Raw genomic sequence first — 21,054 nt, forward strand, 5'->3', positions numbered from 1 at the left:
TCATAACCCGTTGTTTATGTCTAATTTTTTTATTTATTTATTTAAGAAGCGATGACTTTGGGAGGCTCAGGAGGGACGGTAGACAAAGAGCTATCAATATCAAACAGATGTTGACGCACAAGTGCGGTAGCAGCGTCTCGAAAAGTTGAAAGGCTTTCTTTTAACACCGCACCCCGACTCGGTCATTGTCATTATATAGCAAAACCAACCCCACAGTCGGTCACCCAAAAACATCTAAAATAAAGTATTCTAAAGCAATTCTAAAACCTCTCATTGGTGGTAATTTCAGTCGGCTATATACAGTGACAAACCTCAACTGATAAATAATCCACACGCAAATATCATATATATATAATATATATCATATATATATATATATATATATATATATATATATATATATATATATATGACTTCTTACCTTATGCTTGTTCTCAGAAGCCCCTACGCAGATTATCCTTTTGTTACAGCTGTGGCGGATCAGTATCTACCGAAGGCGGCCTCATGCCGTTGTGGTGGCGGTATGTGACCGCTTTGCTTTCCGCTATTTTAATAAGTATCGCTGTCTCACAAGGGTATCCTTCACAAAGACTGAACTGACTGACGGCGGTAGGGCGGAGCCTCGTGTGAAATTACTAAGAGGATATACTGTAAACCATGCCCTTGCTAACGGGACGACGGAAAGAGATTCCTATCTAGAGTTAACAAGCGAGGTGGAACTGAATCCCACTCAACAACTGAATTAACTCACGGCCGGACCTTATTTCTGTTTTTGTTTTTTTGAGACACACTCATTCTTGTTTTACTCGCTGTCACGATGATCCCGAAAAATATAAACGATTTGGAAGTGAAAGGTGTGTGGATACCCCGAGTTAAATAGGCCCTGTGTTACAAAGAACATCCTTCCTTTGATTAAAAGGGGCTGTTTCTGTTTTTGTGAGAACTAGCAAGGATGCACCTTTAAAAGGAAGCGCAACAAAATGCCAGGAAATCGAAACAAACGGGTAAATAAGACCCCCCAGGAGTGCTTCATGTCTTAAACTAAAGTCTACAGTGTTTACAACAGCATATATTTAAACAACCTTAATCCTACAGCTAAAACCACTGTTCTATATTTAGACCGTCTTAATATATTCACATAATGCTATGTTACATTAACACATGAGCCTTTAAAATATAGCTAATAATTATATCTATTCAATTAGTGACTCTTTAAAATACACTTGGCTAGGTAGAAACTCAATTTTCTAATATAAAAATATACTAAAATTTAAAGATACCATATTACTAAAGTGTCCAGCTACAATGTAGTGATGACAGCTACATATGATTTATACAGTACATTCAGTGTCTAAAATTAAAGTTTGCAGGTTCAACCTGAGGTTTGTCTCACACTTGCTCTTTCTCAGGTCGCAGACAGTTTTCTTTCATTGTAGATGGAAGGGAACTGAATAGATATTCTTCTCCAATCAGACCACTAGCTCTAAGGCTCAAACAGCCCCCCAGCTCCAGGGGTAGTGTTTCCAGTTGGTTTCCACTGAGTTCCAGCTCTACTAGGTTCACTAGTTCATTAACCAGGGGAGGTAATACTGATAGACTGTTATTTCTGAGAAGCAAAGACCGGAGCATTCTGCACCGAAATAATCCATCTGGCAGCTCATCAATCTACAAAACAAAAAGAAACATGCAAAAATAAACTGCATTTCCTGTGGACCGTCCAGATACCAATTTTTGAATTACAAGGCAATACTCTAAATATATGTTAACTAAAATACCAGTATAAGGTAATGTAACAATGACCAGTTTGACATTTAGGAAAACTATGGGTTAACTGAGGCTGACCACTGTATTAGCTGATAATAATGAATATCTTGAATAGAACCTTTCATGTGCTTCTTTGCAGAATTAAGATTTTCAGATTGAATATATGTAAATGTCATCAAATAAACAATAAAATAAATAAACATACTTTGAAATTACATTTTTGTTCATGGATAATTAATGATGTGAATCCAGTGACTAAATAAAGAAAATTAAGCTTGCAGTAGCACGACTCACATAAGTTATATAAACATGTATGCAATAATAACACAGCAATTATCTTAGTGTACCACTTGAATATTGAAAGTCTGCCTCTCCCAGATAATCACAATTATCAAGCAAATTAAAGAGGTATTAGGACAGATTTACTCTCAACAACATTTTGCACTGCAACAAAAACTAATCAGGACCTTTATGTGAAAATAGAACCACTTGTTTAATATCTACTGAGGCAGAGTAGGGGGAGGAACGATGTAGTCCTGGAGGGTAATGGGACTACGTCCCCCAGAATGCCATGGGGTTGTTTGTAAGTCAGAAATAGAATCACATGGCATTAATTTAATGAGGAAGCAGGTCAGCAGTGTTTTGGCCAAGAGCCTGTGTAAAGGCTAGGGCCTGTGAAGAGACCTGTTACCTGGGTAAAATAAGGTAACGTGTACTGTATGTAACAAGTGTTGGGTTACTGGTAAACAGCTTAGCTCCGGTTCTATAGTTTAGAACCGTTCAAAGTTTAGGAGGTCCTTGATGGAGTTAAGCTTTTGGCTTGTTTATTTGTTTTGTTTTGTTCCAGTATTTATATTTTATCTGTGGGAATAAAAGTGCCTGGGTCAAGTGTTTTATGGCCGCAAACTAGCCTTGGCTGGGGGATTTTACCACACAACTTACATTATTGTTGGTGAAGGCAAAGTACTGTAACTTCTTAAGATAGTGTATTTCATTTGGAATAAAAGTTAAGCTGTTGTGAAACCACCTGGTTAATTTGAGGGATAAAGGAAAAGTGTTTATAAATAATCACGCCCAAGTTCCTAGCTTTAGTAACTACAATGTGTGTGGCTCCATTAATATTCTCAAGCTTCTTGAGAGTCACTGTCGATCCCAATAATAAAGCCACTGATTTTGAAGGGTTTAGTTTCAACCAGTTTAAATTATGCCAGGTATCCACCTTTGACAGGCAGCACTCCTGTTTGTCATAAAACATGAGTTGTTCATTTTATGAAAATGTTATTTACAAAGTCAATTTGTTTCTGTAGCATTTGTACACATAATATGGTGCTGTACTGTAGGCAGCAAGTTTATCAATAACCAGAGCCCTCATATCTTTAAAAGGCAATCCATATTGATGGAATTTGGTTATGTTTGTTTGAACTGTAAGACGCTAACATGGAACTAAAAAAGATTTAATGTTTAAACTTTTCTCAAAAGTATATATGTAATATTTTGAAAAAAAAAAAAGGTTGCTTGTTTGAGTTCCCTAATTGAAACAAATGAATACAATAAAAACAATATTGCTGTGTGATTGAAGTATTATTTAGGGTGTGGTATGTTCTGATATTAGAGGATGCCCGAGAGGCTTCATTGCAAATTGTGCAGTACAGTACAGTCTTATCTTCACTAAAGCAGCTTTCACTTGTGTTACACCCTTAGCCTTTCATTATAAATACATAAAAAATGACTTTAATATCAAGGATATTGTGTAGAGCAGTGTCCACTCAGGAGGGCTGTCATATACCAGACACAAAACTAGAAACACCTGTCAATCAAGCCCTTATGTGACTGAAAGTGTTCACAGTTTTCTTACTTTCAAAAATCTTTAACTGAAGATAGAAATTTGCAGTGTAGTCCTGATTGGGATTAATAGACACTTGCTTACTACTATCACCACCTTCGTCTTAGATTGTCAGACATTGATGTCTGACTCACTGACTGAAACCGAATTGCAAAATGAAGATGCAGCATAAAAATGCATGTCGGATTCATTTGCATAAAAAAATAATCGGTCAGGACGGTCCATTGACTCAAAAGTGGGCGCTGCAGTCGGCTCACTACTCCATTCTATATTAGTACTAAAGGTCATGATTGCATCCTTGTGCTCGCCAAATCTACACCTGCAATACAGAGTGAGCTTCAAAACCACGTCAAATCTTTAAAATTAAAAGGCATTTGTATTCAGCCCTCAGTTGCTTTGTACCTTCTAGCGTCCCGTCCTCACGTGACGTTGGGAAGCTATAAATGGAAGTTGAACGCCACTCCGCTCCGCAATCATTGCTGGCAGTTTCGGAGAGAAAGCGAAATGGCGTCGACAAGCCGGTTAGTAAATTTTAACATCTGCGTGTTGTATGTGACATACTGCAGTGTGTGTTATAATTAGCAAGAAAAGCGGGAGCGGCGAGAGTAAATACACAACTGACTGTAATGATATCATTTTGGAATAGCTAAGCTGAATGTTTTCTGCTGTCAGGGATAGACACCAGTATTGGGGGAGACGGTACCATCGTGGCCGGTGAAGTCTGGCATTGTTTCTGAAAATACAGACACTTGCTTGTGTTGTATTTTACTGTGTTTGATTCGCCTTACAAAAACAAAACGAGCGATTATCAATACCCCGTTGTATTTTTTTTTAGTCAAACAGAAGAAAAAAAACGTAAATTAGACTTTTTTTTTTTTTTTTTTTAACTTGATTCGTTGTTTTTTCAAAAGTCTGTTTCCTCGTATTCTCGTTGTGTTTTTAAAAACCTTTGTTTTTTTTTTCCCCTGACATTTTGCTGTCACTAAACATTATGGTCGTTACGTTAGCATGACGCATCATACGTCGTTATGATTTCCTTTTTTTCTCTCGGAAATCAATTTAAACGAAACTAAATCATATGGATGTGATAATGAAACCCGACACACGTGTAAATAGTCTATACTGTAGAGTAGTGTTTATGAACCAGTAGTGTTCATTGTTTGACGTGGTTAAAAAAAAAGAAACAAACCATGAAATATCAAGTTCCTTACACAGACCTTTAGTTTTTGCCACTTTAAGTGCTTGCTTTTATTTTTTTGTATGGAAGAGTAATTAAATCATTTTATATGTACTGTATAATCGCCTTTATAATTCTGTTTAAAAATAAATAACGGGAGAGATCTGTATTGGCATACTGTAGTAGTTTTTCTTTGTGGTGATGTAATGTGTTAGATGTACCTGAATTCCCTTATTCCTTTGTTGTATATTCCCCGTACAGATATTCGTATGCGTTTTGCTATATCAGTCCAATCGTACGGTACTTTATGATCTCACCACGTTATTTACATAGCACAGTAACGCATTTTTCCGTATTTTCCTGTGTTATTGACATGCAGAAAGGTATGCTCGGTATCAATCTGGCACATATGGACATCTCCTTACACGGTATTCGTTTTTTGTGTAGAACTGATACTACAGCGCACCTTAACGATATGATTGTTTACGTTTAAATACTCCGGGTATGCTGACTGGATTAAGAGTTGACGTCCACCCCGCCCACAACTGGCCGCGAACCTTCGCCCTCCACTGGGGAAACACGACTTTAATTTACGCTGCACGTGTATTTTGTAATTGTAGAGTTGTAGTCATGCTTAAATATGTTATTGTAGCCGCAGACATTAACATTTGCATATCCATATGCACACTGTATTGCATATCTATAGACTGCAAATAACTGGATGAAATGCAGGAGTCAGAATGCATCATATACACTGTCGTTATGGTCGAGCCTTATCATGTGACACCACTATCACATTTGATTGGCTGGTATGCCCGAAAAATAGAACATCGTCCTAAGTGGGAGACATGTCGCTGGCGTGTTGCCCATGGTGCTCACACTAGAGGACATGCCGGCAACACCTGTCGCCCACTTGTTGCCCTCGACCGTGTGACCAGGCCTTAAGTCTTTGAGTTTACCTCAATAATATTAGGACGTGTTCGTTTATATATATATATATATATATATATATATATATATATATATATATATATATATATATATATATATATGATTGTGTTGTTTTTCCTAGTGGTGATGCCCTAGCCCTTCCCAAAGTGCAATGTCCAAGCCATCCAGATGCACTCTTGGTTGAAGACTACCGAGCTGGAGATATGATCTGCCCAGAATGTGGACTGGTGGTTGGTATGTTTTGTCTAGTATTGCAGTAATGCACTTTTGTTCAGAAAAGTGTGATATGTTTTGGTGTTGACGACACATCTTTTTGTTTTCATTTTTTGTACATATCTGATGCATTCCTCTACCCATCTTTTTTGGCCATCCTTAGCAAGAAGTTAAGATACAATAAATGCCCTAAAAAAGGGTATTGATTCAACTACTAGTTTATGCCATAAAATTAACTAAATTGATGGTGGGGGGTGGGGGGCACATAGTCAAAGAAAGTAACTGAAAGTGTCTCAGTTATATTCTATTGATGTTTTGGCATTACATAAGAAATCTCAACACCTTTATGCAAAATAATACAAAAAGGATTACACTTGAATGTGTAGGTCTTTAATATTCTCAAAATAACAAAAAGGTAATCTTCTGAAACTCTCATATTAATTGGCAAATTCACTAGCTGTAACATCTGGAGCCTTGTTTTAAATAACACAATAAACCACAATTTGGCACTGGGATTGCTGGAAACCTTTGGAGACTCTGAGGCAGAGGATTTACTGGGCCTGGATAGTGAAATGCTCCTTCAGTCCTCAGAGAGGGCTCATTCTCCAAGGTAGAGTTTAGTGAAGCATTTCTGTGGTGCATTGGGGAAGCTCATATTTCAGTTGCTTACTGTATGCATTCTCTGCCCTATGGATAAATGGAGGGCTTCTGGCTCCAGGTAAATACATAATTATCATTATTCTTAGCACTCCTACGGGAGAAGGCTGGATGTGCATCTTGCAGTCTGGTGACCAGTGTTCCCTCTGAAGCTTTTTAGATACTGAGAAACTTGCCGTTTTGACTGAGAAAGGGTAAATTATCAGTGAGAAACCTTCGGCCATGCATTAACCCTTTTATTATATTTTTGTTGCATTATACAACTTTTGAAACAATATTCCAAGACCAGTATCATAACGATTTTACAATTTACTTTAAATTTAAGTAAGACATTTATTGTTGCTCTGCCTCTGATTTTGAATCCTCCTCTGATCCTATGCAGCCCTGTCGGTTTTTATCATAGATACAGACTGCGTGCTTAAAGGGCCTACATAAAATGACTTTATACTACTGCATACACTGGCGTCTGCACTGCCTTCAGTTGTAACCATCTTTAGGGCTGCACATTGATCCATTCTTAAAAATGACCAATTCCATTTGTTCCTAGTTTTGATCAAAGTATTAATAATTTAATATGGCGTTTGATAACATAAATAATAATGTTGGTAGTTAAAATATGTACATTTGATAAATATTACCACAAATTTTTTTTTCAATCATATTGTTGCTGCTATATCGTAAGTAAATCATCTGAAGACACTTCTAATCTTTCATTGTTTATAGACATTACTTGGCTCACTGTTGGCATTAAATATACAATAAAACCTAAGAATTATATTACAACAGTTCTGAAAACCAAATGTCCAGCACAGTTGAGACAATCATATTTAGTCTTCCACTAATACAGCAATTCAGTCTACAAATAAGTGTTTTGAAAGACCTGTTTAGCTTATTGCTGGCATTTACAATAACAGTAAAAAAACAAGTAACAGTCCAGCAATGTCATGTGAGAGTAACCCTATGTACAGTACGCAGCAAATTGTTTAGTGTTTTACTGGCATTATAATAACCAGAATAAAATATGAAACACTGAAAAAGGCGCGTTGACTGACTCGTTGCTCTAAAACAGGTTTACGTGCTATGTATTACCTGATTGTAATTTAAGTGGCGCCCTTTTTAACGTAAACACATAATTAATCCTCTCAGTTCTCTTTCCTAATTCTGCAGTGTTATTTGCAAGATTTAAAAAGAGGCACGTCTCCAGACAATGTCTTTGACACCAACAGTGTGTAGTGACTACATCCTTTCCACAGTACAGTGATTAATTTCTTTTAAGGATTGAAAGCTCCGCCTTGAGCGCAGTACCTTAGGTATAAGTTTTACAGCATAGAGGAATGCAGTGCTTTGCCATTGTTGCTGTCTTATTAGGCTTCCAAGCCACAGGCTGGGAAGCCTATTGTTAATGTTTTTTTGTTTTGTTTTTTTCTTCCCAAAACTTTAACTGCTGCTGCTTCGAGGCTGTGTGCCTGATCAGGTTCTGACGTGGCAGGGAACAAGCTGGATACATTGGCTGTCAGATGCTGAAAATTTTTTTGCTGCTGCGTCCTTGCAATTGACGCCATGACGCATTTTTAGATAAAACCTTTAAGTCTTCTTCTTGGGAACCGGTGAAGCGATTTGATCTGAAACTTGGCATATATCATCAGCATCCAAACCCGCATCAAGTTTGCAAAGCATAAGTTGCTGTGATGAATTTTAATGTCAAAATGGCTGCCACAAATCTTATCGAAATGCGCCCCTAAACTGCTGCTTTTTGAACACCGTTTGACCAACAAACTCCAAACTTGGTAGTTATTGTCCCAATAACAGTGGAATACAAATATGTCAAAATGGTTGTGTTTTATAAAACAAGATGGCCACCAGGTTTATATTTGTGTGAAATTTAAAACTGCCTCAGTTGACAAACTGTTTACTTGACTAACTCGAAACTTCACACGCGTCATCCTTGACACTGTAGCAATACAACTGACTTTTAGAAACTCGCTTTAAACAAGATGGCTGCCTGACGCATTTTTGAAAAAAACAAAACAAAAAAAAACTTTCAAAATCTTCTGTGGAACAATTGAAGTTGCTGTTTTTTAAACTTGGCACATTGAGAACTAAACACGCTTAGACACGTACTGATACTGGGGCTGGGAGCCGTAAAACTGCCTGGCAGTTCTAGTTCGCTTTCTTGTTCTCTGCGTGTTTACGACCGTCATTATATTAATACAAATTACAGCAAAACTTTAAGAATACTGTCACACCATCCTCATATAGATAATCTGATTTCTTTTAGCTCTGTCTTATTGAAACATTGCTTTTTTTTCTTTGTTGGTGCAGCCACCATGTTGAGTTTCAGCAGAGACATGGAGTGAAGTCACATGATGAATAAACTCGCAAAAAAAAGGACATAGTATTCTTCATTTATTATTGTATTGAGTATTGTGATTTTTATTTGTTTACCAGAGTATTTATACTACAAATAATGGAGGAAGATTGTGCGTCACTGATTTTAGTATTTAATTATACGACGAGTTAAAAACAGTAAAGTTCATGAGCAGCACCCTCTATAGAGGGAGAATTGCCTGACGCCTGCTTCGCCCACCCTGTACCAGTAGATTTGCTGGTGTCCGAGCGAGCTCTACTAATGTGACATGCATTTTTACAGAGGGAAATCAGAGAATCAGCTGCAAGACAGACACAAATATGCTTATGCTAATGCTTTGTGAGAATGGTCTCCAAATAATAATTTAACTCGAGAGGCTGGAGTCTCGATTGAGATTGATATTTGTGATAACTTGCGAAAGTTGGTAAACTGAGTGCGAAGGTTGTTGCCAGTTACTGTGAAAAATGTGCGCATTTTAGTCTTGGAGGGAAAGCTGCTGGTGACAGTTTATTGGGCTGTGATAAAGCTAAAAATCCTATTTTACATGTTTCAGGCTTAGTTTAGTTTCTTGGTGTATAAAACTTTTTTTGTTTTATAATCTGTAAAACTTAAATCCTGGCACTAGATGGCAGCATAATAGTACTGTAAAACACTGCCGATCAAGTGTTACGAAGGTTAACAAGCGCTGGAGGCAGAAATGCTCAACTGCTGTATATGTACTGTGACAAGTTTTCATAGGCAACATTTTTAATTCCCATGTGAATTATGTTTTGCACTTCAGCAAATTGTTTTGTATTAACATCTGTAGCTAAACAGAATATACATTTTAAACAACTGGTTGCATAGACCTTGATTAGCCTGATCTTGGACTAATGTTACCTTGGTAACATTAGTTCAAGGTTATTTCTAATCTGGGTCTGTAAAACTAACTGTTTGTAAGGCAAACTAAACATGCATATGTACTTCTTCATCTGCTTAAGTTGGTAACAAACTACTTTTTTAAACGGTTAGATGTATACACATGACATGAGTATAAACCCATTTATCATTCTTAGGCTCTGTTCATTTATTAAGAAGTTTATTCAGAATTTCTCTCTCCTATCCTCCTCCCCCTCCCCCTAATCACAAAATAAATGTTTCAGGACTGAGCTGTTTGCTGCAGCAGAAAAGTTTACACAGAGCAAGACAATAAATAATAGCAGCTAAACACATTGCACAAGGCAGATAACAATCAATCAGCAGTGAACCGTGTACTATTAAGGCTGGTTGAGTAGAAAACGTGTAATCTTGTATCTTAATAGGTCCTATGTTGTGTTTTAAGTTTATATACTGTATACTGTAGATTGGTTGATGCACATTTCTAGGGTACCTCCAGTGTCGACAAATGAAACAGCTGTTTTCATCTTTTAATATATTTGAGCATTGACGGTGTTTGCTTATAATCAAATATGGAGTTAGTTTATAATAAGTAGATGCCTGGACTTCAGCCTGAAAACAGCCATAGTTTAAAAATAGAAAATTACAGCCCATTTGCTCGAATAAAAATATGGAATTACATCATATATTACATCAACATACAGGGAGCAGTGCATTCAACTGAGGGCTGAGTAATCATTTACATGATTTTGTTCATATTTTAGTATCTGCAGAACGAAATAGCGTAGAGAATAAGTTGTTTTTTCCAATTAACTTAGTAGATTATTTTATGGATATAGTTTGATCTTCAAATATATATATTTTTGCAACAAACATAATGACACTAACAGTTTTTAAAAGCTGGGACACTGCAAATATCTCTGCTTTCTTGCATTTTGCCTGACCCCATGTACTTGCATCCAACCAGGTGACAGAGTTATTGATGTTGGATCAGAATGGAGAACTTTTAGCAACGACAAAGCAGCTAAAGATCCCTCTCGAGTTGGTGATGCCCAAAACTCACTTTTAAATGGGGGAGATTTGAGTACAATGATCAGCAAGGTAAAATCAATTTTTACATTTTAAAGATAAACGTGCAGAACTTTGCAACATAATCCACCAAGGAATTGTACTAAGTCACATTTTGCTGTATACTCTTCAAAATATTTTACTTTTCTGTACAGCTACGGTACATTTCACTTTCTTGCCAGTTGTGCCGTGCTTTCATACTTGTACTCAAACCACAGGTCATGTGACTTATAATTTTACAGTGTTGTTTTTTTTTTTTTTGTCGAATACCTCCATTGACAGATTGCTTCATACTTGTGCTACAAAATGAGCATGCCCACATGTTTTCTTAATATTTCAATGTATTAAAGTTGACTGTGTAACTATGGATCCATCGCTTCCTTTAGCAGTGCATGCAAATTGTCTTATTTGTAAGCTCTCCTTAATAACATTTTACCGCCTGTACTTTTACAAATTTCCATGTGTTCTCTTTAAATGTGGAACATACCTGGCAGTTTTTATAACTTTCTTCAATAAGTATTTTGCTGATTGGATAATTTTTAAATGTTTTAGGGAACCGGTTCAGCAAGTTTTGATGAGTTTGGCAACTCAAAGTACCAGAACCGCAGGACTATGAGCAGCTCTGACAGAGCGATGTTAAACGCATTTAAGGAAATCACCAACATGTCGGACAGAATAAACCTCCCCAGAAATATCATAGTAAGTGCATTGCATCCTGTACCTAAGTTGTGGTGTTGGCTGGTTTGTTTAGCTTAATGTAATGAACACATTCATTTTAATAATTAATGGGCTGCAGTTGATTCTAAATGTTGCTTTTTCACTTACTAGGATCGCACAAATAACTTATTTAAGCAAGTATATGAGCAGAAGAGCCTGAAGGGAAGAAGTAATGATGCAATTGCTTCTGCTTGCCTTTATATTGCCTGCAGACAAGAGGGTGTTCCGCGGACATTTAAAGGTATGTATTGGAATTAAACTAGAGTATATGCTTTATGTGTAATTAGCACACACGCTATTTCTACTCATGTAAACTACACTAATTGATAAATGATATACATTTTAAAAAATGTGTTGTATTATAATGTTTAGATGCAGTTTAGTATACATTAAGAGGACTGCTTTCTGCAAGTGCTGCAATGTCTTCTCAAAGAATTATGGAAAACTTTGTAATGCAGTATTTTAGACTGAGTTTGTGCCTAAAATAATTTAATTGGAAATTGAGTTGCCAGTGAACAGTTGCTAAAAACAAACTTGAATTACTTAAGTTGGATGATCACAAGATGTAGATCAATTGACGGTGCCACTTTAACATTTCATTAGGTCAGATTTCTTGTAGAAAGTGTTAAACTGATTTTACCTTTTATCCCCCCGTTGTGCTCTCCAGAGATTTGTGCAGTCTCCAGAATTTCTAAAAAAGAAATTGGCCGATGTTTCAAGCTGATCCTGAAGGCGCTTGAGACAAGCGTGGACTTGATAACAACTGGAGACTTCATGTCCAGATTCTGCTCCAACCTGGGGTTGCCCAAGCAAGTACAAATGGCTGCTACCTATATTGCAAGAAAGGCTGTTGAGCTCGATCTGGTACCTGGCAGGAGCCCTATCTCTGTTGCAGCAGCAGCCATCTACATGGCTTCACAGGCCTCAGCAGAGAAGAAGACTCAGAAAGGTAAATTAGTTTGATGTAGTCTAACACAAATGTTAATTATAATAATTAAATACACAATGTTTCCATTACCAATCTGTGAGACAAGAGACCCATAAATGTGAAACTTAGACACATCTCCCAACAGCAAGATTGTAATGCACTGGCTGAGCACAAGAACATTGGAACTAGGTAATTTTAAATAAAAATAAAGCATCTGTCTTGCTTTTATGCTTTGATTTATTTTTTTTTCTCAAACTATTATCTGTGAAAGATTGGCCTCATTTTAAAGGTGCTCTTTTCATTACCAAAAGTAAATTTAGCTTATATTGAGCCCAAAATTATAGCTTTTTTTTCTTATTTCAGAAATTGGGGACATTGCAGGTGTTGCTGACGTCACAATCAGGCAGTCGTATAGACTCATCTATCCTCGAGCTGCAGATCTCTTTCCACCAGACTTTAAATTTGACACCCCTGTTGATAAACTTCCCCAGCTGTAAATTGCTATATGTAATATATAAGTTGAAGTTTTTATTTTCCTTTTTTGGTGAACTTTGAGTTTCATAGATATTTACAAAATATTATTTGAGCCTTCTATTGAGAGAGAGAGAAGCTTTGTGAAGAACTGCAGGAGTAAAACAAGAGTACAGGACACATTCCAATGCTTACAAAAAGCGGACTGTTTGTATATGCTCACTATTTTATTTGTGTGTGTGTATATATGTAATATATATAATGTGCAATGGGAAGAAATGTATTTATAAAGCTGGTTGCAAAAATATTTCATACTTTCTTTACGCTTTTATAGAAAATAAGCAAGTTTTCTATTTTGTCAGTTGTATGCAAAATATTTAGTAAATTAAAAACAAAGTCATTTATTGATATGCCCAGATCCGCTGACTTTAAATTTTAGAAATGGGATATGCCTTGGATTGTGTTTAGCACGGACATCAGCTTTCACTTTGGATACACTGTTATCCCACAAGGTGTGAAGTGTCTTTGATGCTGTGGAGTAACAGGCCAAGGAGGACCCTGAAAAGAAATGTGTCTGTGTGGAGACCAGCCAATAATCTAAGCTTAGGGGAACTGCTCACAGGTTGGATCACTTGTGCAAGTCTGCATAACCAGCACTCTGTTCCACAAGGTGTCACTGAGCCCTGCAGGAAGCAGTGGCTTTTTGTGCATGCGGTTGTACTGTAACTGATTACCTGTGCAAAATGTAAAAGTCAGTGGTCTGGGTTTATAATACCCTTTAGCACAGTTGTACACTTGATATGAAAACTTTTTTTTTTTTTTTTTTTAAAAAGGGCTTGGTGTATTTCCAGCAAGGAATTGTAAATGCATTTGCAGTCATAATTGTATGCTAATTTACAAATAAAAAAAGTCAGTGGGACAAGGACTCAGCTGTATTTTGTGTTTTAAGGTGTGTGTGTGTTTTTTTTTTTTTTTTTTAATAAAACAGGGAGAAAAGCAAATTCCTTTACACTAAAGCAAAGGTTGAGAGTACTGAAGAGCTGGCCAATTCAAAAGTAGTGTTAACTAATTTAGCTTGCATAGGCCAGGCATTGCTTCTGACTACATTAGAACTAATAGCTAGAATGATAATACACCTCTATGCTTTTTATAGATGTAGTTTATAAGTGTTTCTAAATTATGTTTTCAGTTTTATATATAAGGAACATATTTACGTATATCCCTCTGGCTCCAAAACTTGTATCCATCAACTTGCAGTGTAAAAGAGACTTGACATTCAGATTCTTCTTTTAATATTAAATTTCCTGTTAATGTACGTTGTTGTGCCAGTCAGACTTGTTTAATGAGCTGTAGCAAACACTGATTTTGCAAGGCTTGCAATACCATGCTTCAAAGGGAGGACTCCCTGGAAAACCCTCAAGCTCTAGCACTAAGTGCCACCTGACTTGGCAGCAATTTGTGTATTATATTTTTTATTACTGAATGCATCTGAAAACCACTGCCCCATTACACTTTTTATACTCGGGCCCCATGGAACACCTTAATTGTTCAACAAGTTGCAGTCCTTGTTTTGTTCATTCATTTAGATAAAAATGTCACTTATGTATATGATCTGTTGCAGATGAACTGTGCCACAGCTAGGATTGAATCCCCTTGCCTTCTGTTTTAAGCAAAATGGTAAACTGCTGACCAGAAAGCTCCCCTTCCCCCCCTTGCCCCCTCCCTCACAATACTTCTGGTGCTCCTAATACATTTCTCAAATAGCAAACTAAGCAGACTAAAACCCTCATGGTCCTGTAGAAGTAGATTTATTTGACAGCCATTTTACACTGGCTGCTTGCTATGCAGGGTAGCCTAAGTTGAACTTTTTGTGAACTAAAAGGTAAAAGGAAATACATGGTGCACCAGTTACAATATTATTGTTGCCTCTGGTGTACCAAGTATTTTGAAATCTTTAGGGAAAGTATTGGAAAGTTTGGCTATAGCAAGCAGATAGAAAAGCTTACTTAACTTTTTAGGTTACAGAAAGAAAACAAGCAGTACAAGGCTGTTCTATTACAAATTTATTTTAATTTGTGCATTCATGATATGCATAGAGACTGCAAAACACTCATGATTCTTAGTCATAACCTTATCAGCACACATTTAAATGTAGTGTACCATTCTAAAGCATCACTCCTCACAAAAGTGCTCAAACAGCCACTTCTAAAATGTATATAGAAAATGTATTTACAATCCTATCTTTTTATAGGCTAAAAAGTTGATACATTTAAAACTACATATACAATTAGTGCTTTGAGCTCAACTGTGTACATATACCCTGCCCCTTATACCCTCAGTGATTTATATTTAAAAATGATTTTCTGTACAACTTTAATTACTAAGCTAAGGTTATTGTACTTTCAGTTTATAAACATTTCTTGTTTTACCGGTGCCACCAAATCAAAAACACCGGATCTGAAATCTAATACCAGGCTGTGTCTCAAAAAGTACAAAAAAAACATGTTTTGGTACTCAGCAATTTGAGACATGTGGCTTGAAATCAGTTTCTATCAAATATAATGCTTTCATTACCTCAGTCTTTTACAAACTGAGTCTGACAGATCTACAGGATTATCCACTGTTGTAATAGCCATTGTGTAAAATGTAATTACAGGGTGATTATACTGATCAGGTTATTTAAAAAAAAATAAAAGCTCCTACCAGAGTAATACCTGAATAAAAGTGCAAACATTAAACCATGATTTCAGCAGTATTGCTCTTTTAGACCGAGGTACTGTTCCAACATAAAGTACATTACAGATCTGACTGGTGCCTTAAATGTAAAAAAACCAAAAAAACATGAGTTATGTTTTAAAAGAGAAAAACATTTAGCATTTTAAGATACAGCCTGCTTTGGCATATTATAAGCCAAAATATACACTTTACTTTGTGAAATATATATTTTGAATTTTTAAAAAAAATGTATTTTACATTCCATTTTGAGAATTCAAAGCTTAAATTTACTCCTTCAGATGGCCACTGTAATTCAGAAAAAAAAAAACTAAACTTTCTCTGTGAATGTAAACTAAAGTAAAAAAGTTAAACACTTGCAAATTACAGCTTGTATACATTTTCATACATCCCTACAGGCTTTACAAAAATGGTTAATATCTACAGCAGATGCAATACAGTATAAAACTATAATCTTATATTTGTTCACATAACATGGAAGGACAATGCAAATACAGGAGACTAGAAAACCTCCAAGGAGGACAAATCTGGGCTGTCACTCAGTCAAACGAGAAATTTTTTTGTAATGTTCCCTTTAGAAGGTGTCACCTGGGCCCAATATGCCATCAACTGTTTGGCAAGTGGCTTTGGTAGGTGTTCAGTACCTGTCTTTTGCTGCATGGAAGCCCACATATTGTCGTCTCACAAAATTAAGGCATCTAGTTGTTATACATAATAAATACAATAAAAATGTACAAGGCAAGGTCCAAGATTAGTGTTCCAGATAAAATCAAGACAAAATGATTCTCATGATACCCAGTCTTTGAATAAAAAATGCACATTTCTGGCTGAATAAAAGTTTAAAAAGTAGTCAAGAGTGTCATTGCCTTACTACTTGGTGAGACCGTGCTGCAGTGCTGCTATTCTAAAGCACCTTAAAAATAAAATAAAGAATCTAAGATCATTAGTTTTACCTAGAACAAAATAGTTTATATATACAAAAAAATAAAATAATAACTCCAAACCTGGGGACAATGCATGTTTTTAACAGTAATGATCCCAAAGTAATCAAAAAGGGGGATTTTGTGTTTCCCCCCCAAACACCCCCCCCCCCCCCCCCCCCCCCCCCCAAAAAAAATTCCCACGAGTCTCAGACAAAATACCTGGACCGGTAAAGAAAACTGTCCAGTGATATAATTATCTTTACAATTGTTTTTTATTTATTAGAAGTAAAACGAAAATTCAGTTCCTAGGAATAATGGCACCGAGTGCACAACAGGCTGGCAGAACCCGTTCTTCAGAAGAGGAGGTTGTGAGCTACAGTTGGCTACTGTGTTTCACAGTGTTGAAAGTCTGAGGTCTAACACCAGTCCGCTATATAATCAAAATCTAGGAACATTTCTTGCTCGTCCGCTGTAAGGACCCTGGGCTCCCGAGGCGGGGTCAGAATGGGTGCTTCCGAGGTAAATTCGTCATCGAAGTTACTGACGTCCACACTGTCTTTAACTGTAGGTACAAATGGAGGCCTCACCTTCTTTGATAACAGACCATTCCAATCAACGTTCTGTAAAACAGTGGGGTGGGGTGGGGGGTATTTAGATTTCATAAGGTTAAGATTCATTCAGAAGCACAACTACAGCTCAATTTGAAGTTCATACATACTCGGAAAAATGGGTGCTTTTTCACTTCTTCAGCATCTTTTTCCCCTGCTCCAAGACGCCTTTCTGGATTTCTCCTCAGCAACTGAAATAAAGTAAATTTCCCCTCCCCATTATCAACTGCATGATTAAGTTTGAAGTATAAGGCACATTATATGCACTGGTGTGTTAAGCCATCTGGTTCAATGCACACTGAGCGATTTTAGTCCAAACATACCCTTCTCATTATGGAGATGGCTTCAGTAGACAGGAATCTTGGGTAGCGGACTTCGTCATTAACGATACTGTCAAACACCTCCTCTTCATCATCACCTGGGAAAGGAGACTGAGAGGGAAATAAAGGCAGTTAGACACTCACCTATTTTAGAACCGATATCAGAAAGAAAAACAAAACATGCTGTATGGAGTGGTCACAGCAGTGGTCATTTACACAATTAGAGCATGAGAAAATAAATCTATTTCCAGATTATGAGGGCAGTTTATATGTTTATATATAAGATAAAATCATGCCTGATTATTAAAACAGTACCTTAGGAAACAGTATTCATATATTAAAACACAGAAAATAAAAACAGAAACCATGTAAAAGGCCTGAATTCAATCAAAATTATAGCTGCACAGTACAGAACGCTAGTTATATATTTAAGCCTCTTAACATCTCATTGTACAGGGCCCACAATATTCCTTAGTTACTATTCCTTAGTACAGATTAAGCCATCATAAGTGGTCATCACAAGTGGTCCAAGATTTTAAAAGATCGTCTGCCAAAGCCTACTCCAGTTCTAAAATTACTGTCCAGCCCTGAGCTGATAAAGGAGCTTTAATTACTTTCCATACTAATAGCCCCAAGCCTGAGGAAAGGGGCCTCTCTGGCATGCACCAAATTTCTACCGAGTGGAAATCTTACAGATATTCAGACATAATCAAATTACTTACAGGCTGACAGACAGAACTGACATTCAGACACAACCTTCTCATGACAAATAACCTTCAGCATACGTCTGCTCGTCACATAGTGATAACCAGAATTGTACCAGAGGAAAATCATTATATTTTCCAATACCCACCTCACCAACTAACATCTCAAAGATCAGTACACCAAGTCCCCACCAATCCACTGCCCGTGTGTAGGATGTTTCTGTCAATACTTCTGGAGCAAGAAACTCAGGAGTACCACAGAACGTACTTGTACGATCTCCAAATCCCATACCTGTAAAAGAAGGCTTGATCGTAATCTTAACTAGATAATAGTACACATAAAACAGGTTTACATGATTTATCATCCATGTTCAGGTCTCCACATTTAAATCCCCCCCCCCCCCCCCCCCCAATCATAAATGTTACCTTCTTTGCAAAGGCCGAAGTCAGCAATCTTTACATAGCCTTCAGTGTCAAGCAGCAGGTTATCCAGCTTTAAATCTCTAGACAAAAAAGAAAATAAAGCATACTAAGCTTCACACAAACCGATACTTGAGTGAAATTAAATCTTTCAGCTTCTGAATGATCATAATACAGTGAATGTGTAGAATTATACAGTACCGTTCATTTAGAATTTAAAAGATCTGAATCATCTACCATTTTTACTTGTGTGACAAACAGGCAGTACACTTAAAAACCGTTACAGGGGTGATGGTCGCAGCTTACCTGTACACTATCTTATGTTCGTGCAAAAACTGCAAACCAAGGACAACACAAGCAGCATAAAACCTGTGCAGGAGAAAGGAGTCAGGATAACATTACATTCACCTAACATCCGCTTTACCTGAAAATAGACATAGGACTTCTTGAATTATAACTGCGCGATAGAGCGACAGACAGTTTCTTGTTTAAACCTGATTTTGTGGGGCAGGTTTCAAAACCGGTCGGAACGCCATTTGGCACTATGTCTGTGCCAGAGAATTTTTGGTATAGATAGAATTTTTTTTGGTCTAGATTGTGAAAATCCGTTCGGTAGTTTTAAAGTTAAGGAATGGCACACAATTTTTTTTTTACAAATTATTCAGACAAAAAAAAAACGTCTGCGAGTTTAAATACCTCCTTTGGTAGACTGGTAGAACTTGTTAATGAGCAGTGCCTTTTGTGGAACCAACTAAAATCGATCAATTGTCGAGATATTTTGGGCTTTTCTTAGCGCATGCATGGTTAGTTTTTTCATAACTATGAAAAGTCACCTGCGCACTTCGGTCAAATGTGAGTGTTCGGTCGCCCATTGATTCTCAAGTTATCTGATGTCTGAGCTGAGGAGTGATTGAGAGGTTGTAACTGCAGACCAGCTACGCAGTACCTCTCCTTTACAAAGCAAGGGCTGCATTAAAAAAACAAATGTAACAAATCTGTAATAAAAAAATAACAGACTTATCAATTGTTTATCTTAGTGTAAGCAGAAATATAACGCTGAACAACGTATAGCAGCAACGCATGTTTATGGTAATAGGTGAACTGCATTTTTTATGTTTTATTTGTATGATTTAAGAGAATCGGTAACTTATTTTTGTAATACTGCATATGCCTGTTGCTTTTTGCTGAGGACTTTGTCTAAAAAATAAAGCTGTTTACTTACTGCACTAATTAACAGGACGTTACTTCCTGCTTTGCTGTTGTGGTCTAGACTGGAGACAGACACACAAGATGGCAATGTAAACGAGGTTGAACTGTTGTTACATGGGGCGGTAGAATTTATTTCGGGTTAAATAAAACCTATTTCATGGACTAACGATGCATCGGAGTCCTTAATAAATACCCACGCTTACACAAGATACGTATACACAATTTACACAAAATCTCAGACACCGTCGTTTGTATATCAAATTTAAAAAAAATCCAGGGTTGTTTGAAAATAACTCCACTCATTTCAGAACCGCATTCGACAACAGCTCGTCTTATTGAAATCCAGCATTTTTTTTTTGTTTTCCCAGTTCAAAACACAAATTGCAATACTGAGGTAAGCATATATTTTTGGTTCAAAATTAAATCCTTAATACAATTTCCTACAAGTACAATTCCAGCACAAAGCTGGCATTCTGCGATTCCTGAAAACATGTAATTTTTGTGGCAACTGAAAAGTTGAGTCGCACTGGGTAAGGGCTTCTGGTAGGAAATAAATTATAACCACCTTATTTGTACGCTGTATAAATACACCAATTCTTGCCCACGACTAAAAGTATACACATTATAATTGAAAAAAAACAACATTTTGAAGACAGCGGACTGACAGGAGGGGCGAGCGAACAATGTGCTGTGTGGGATATGGGCCTAGTCCCTATACTGAAGCATTTTGTTTCCTATCGTGAATGAGGTAATATTACCGTAATTTATTTATTTATTATATCTATATCTATATCTATATCTATATAGAGACAGACATCGTAGGCTATAAACAGGGGTCACAGATTACTGTACTAATTATTTGTTATGCAGATGTGCGCTTTCCAGTAATATTGTGCGTCTGTAGTAATCCCAGTGAAAAGCTTTCACACAAGTCACGTTTACACAGAATTCTGCATTTGAAGACAAAAAAAAAAACACCACAACAAAAATAACTTCAGTGCGTTTCTAAAACTCAGATGTACAAGAATAGCGATCCCCTTTTTATCACCAGCTACCCAATTTCATTTAAGAAAACTCGATACCCCATATGGACTGCGCTGGACA

At 36.8% G+C, this 21,054-nt stretch overlaps 3 protein-coding genes across 6 annotated transcripts in view; 1 reads left to right on the plus strand and 2 right to left on the minus strand.

Moving 5' to 3' along the window:
- Nucleotides 1-899, minus strand: part of LOC121294148 (volume-regulated anion channel subunit LRRC8C-like) — a 10,241-nt gene extending 9,342 nt beyond the window's left edge. The window contains exon 1 of the mRNA XM_041217740.1: nt 422-899. The gene's annotated coding sequence lies outside the window, so the exon portion shown is untranslated. The remainder of the gene's footprint in view (nt 1-421) is intronic.
- A 3,134-nt stretch (nt 900-4,033) lies between these two features.
- Nucleotides 4,034-13,952, plus strand: LOC121331011 (transcription initiation factor IIB). Its single transcript, XM_041278105.1, has 7 exons — nt 4,034-4,128; nt 5,857-5,969; nt 10,817-10,950; nt 11,470-11,616; nt 11,746-11,875; nt 12,302-12,583; nt 12,926-13,952. The coding sequence occupies exons 1-7, from the start codon at nt 4,112-4,114 to the stop codon at nt 13,057-13,059; spliced, it is 957 nt and encodes a 318-aa protein (XP_041134039.1). The 5' UTR covers nt 4,034-4,111; the 3' UTR covers nt 13,060-13,952.
- Nucleotides 13,953-17,008: 3,056 nt separating this feature from the next.
- Nucleotides 17,009-21,054, minus strand: part of LOC121330883 (serine/threonine-protein kinase N2-like) — a 30,714-nt gene continuing 26,668 nt past the window's right edge. For all 4 annotated transcript variants that reach the window (XM_041277793.1, XM_041277792.1, XM_041277791.1 and 1 more), the window contains exons 17-22: nt 19,048-19,110; nt 18,748-18,824; nt 18,471-18,613; nt 17,621-17,728; nt 17,408-17,488; nt 17,009-17,309 (exon numbers count right to left, since the gene is read on the minus strand). In XM_041277793.1, the coding sequence (XP_041133727.1) occupies nt 17,106-17,309; nt 17,408-17,488; nt 17,621-17,728; nt 18,471-18,613; nt 18,748-18,824; nt 19,048-19,110 (676 nt within the window). In that variant the 3' untranslated portion in view covers nt 17,009-17,105. The remainder of the gene's footprint in view (nt 17,310-17,407; nt 17,489-17,620; nt 17,729-18,470; nt 18,614-18,747; nt 18,825-19,047; nt 19,111-21,054) is intronic.

This window comes from Polyodon spathula, chromosome 18 (assembly GCF_017654505.1).
Source record: "Polyodon spathula isolate WHYD16114869_AA chromosome 18, ASM1765450v1, whole genome shotgun sequence".
Lineage (NCBI taxonomy): Eukaryota > Metazoa > Chordata > Actinopteri > Acipenseriformes > Polyodontidae > Polyodon > Polyodon spathula.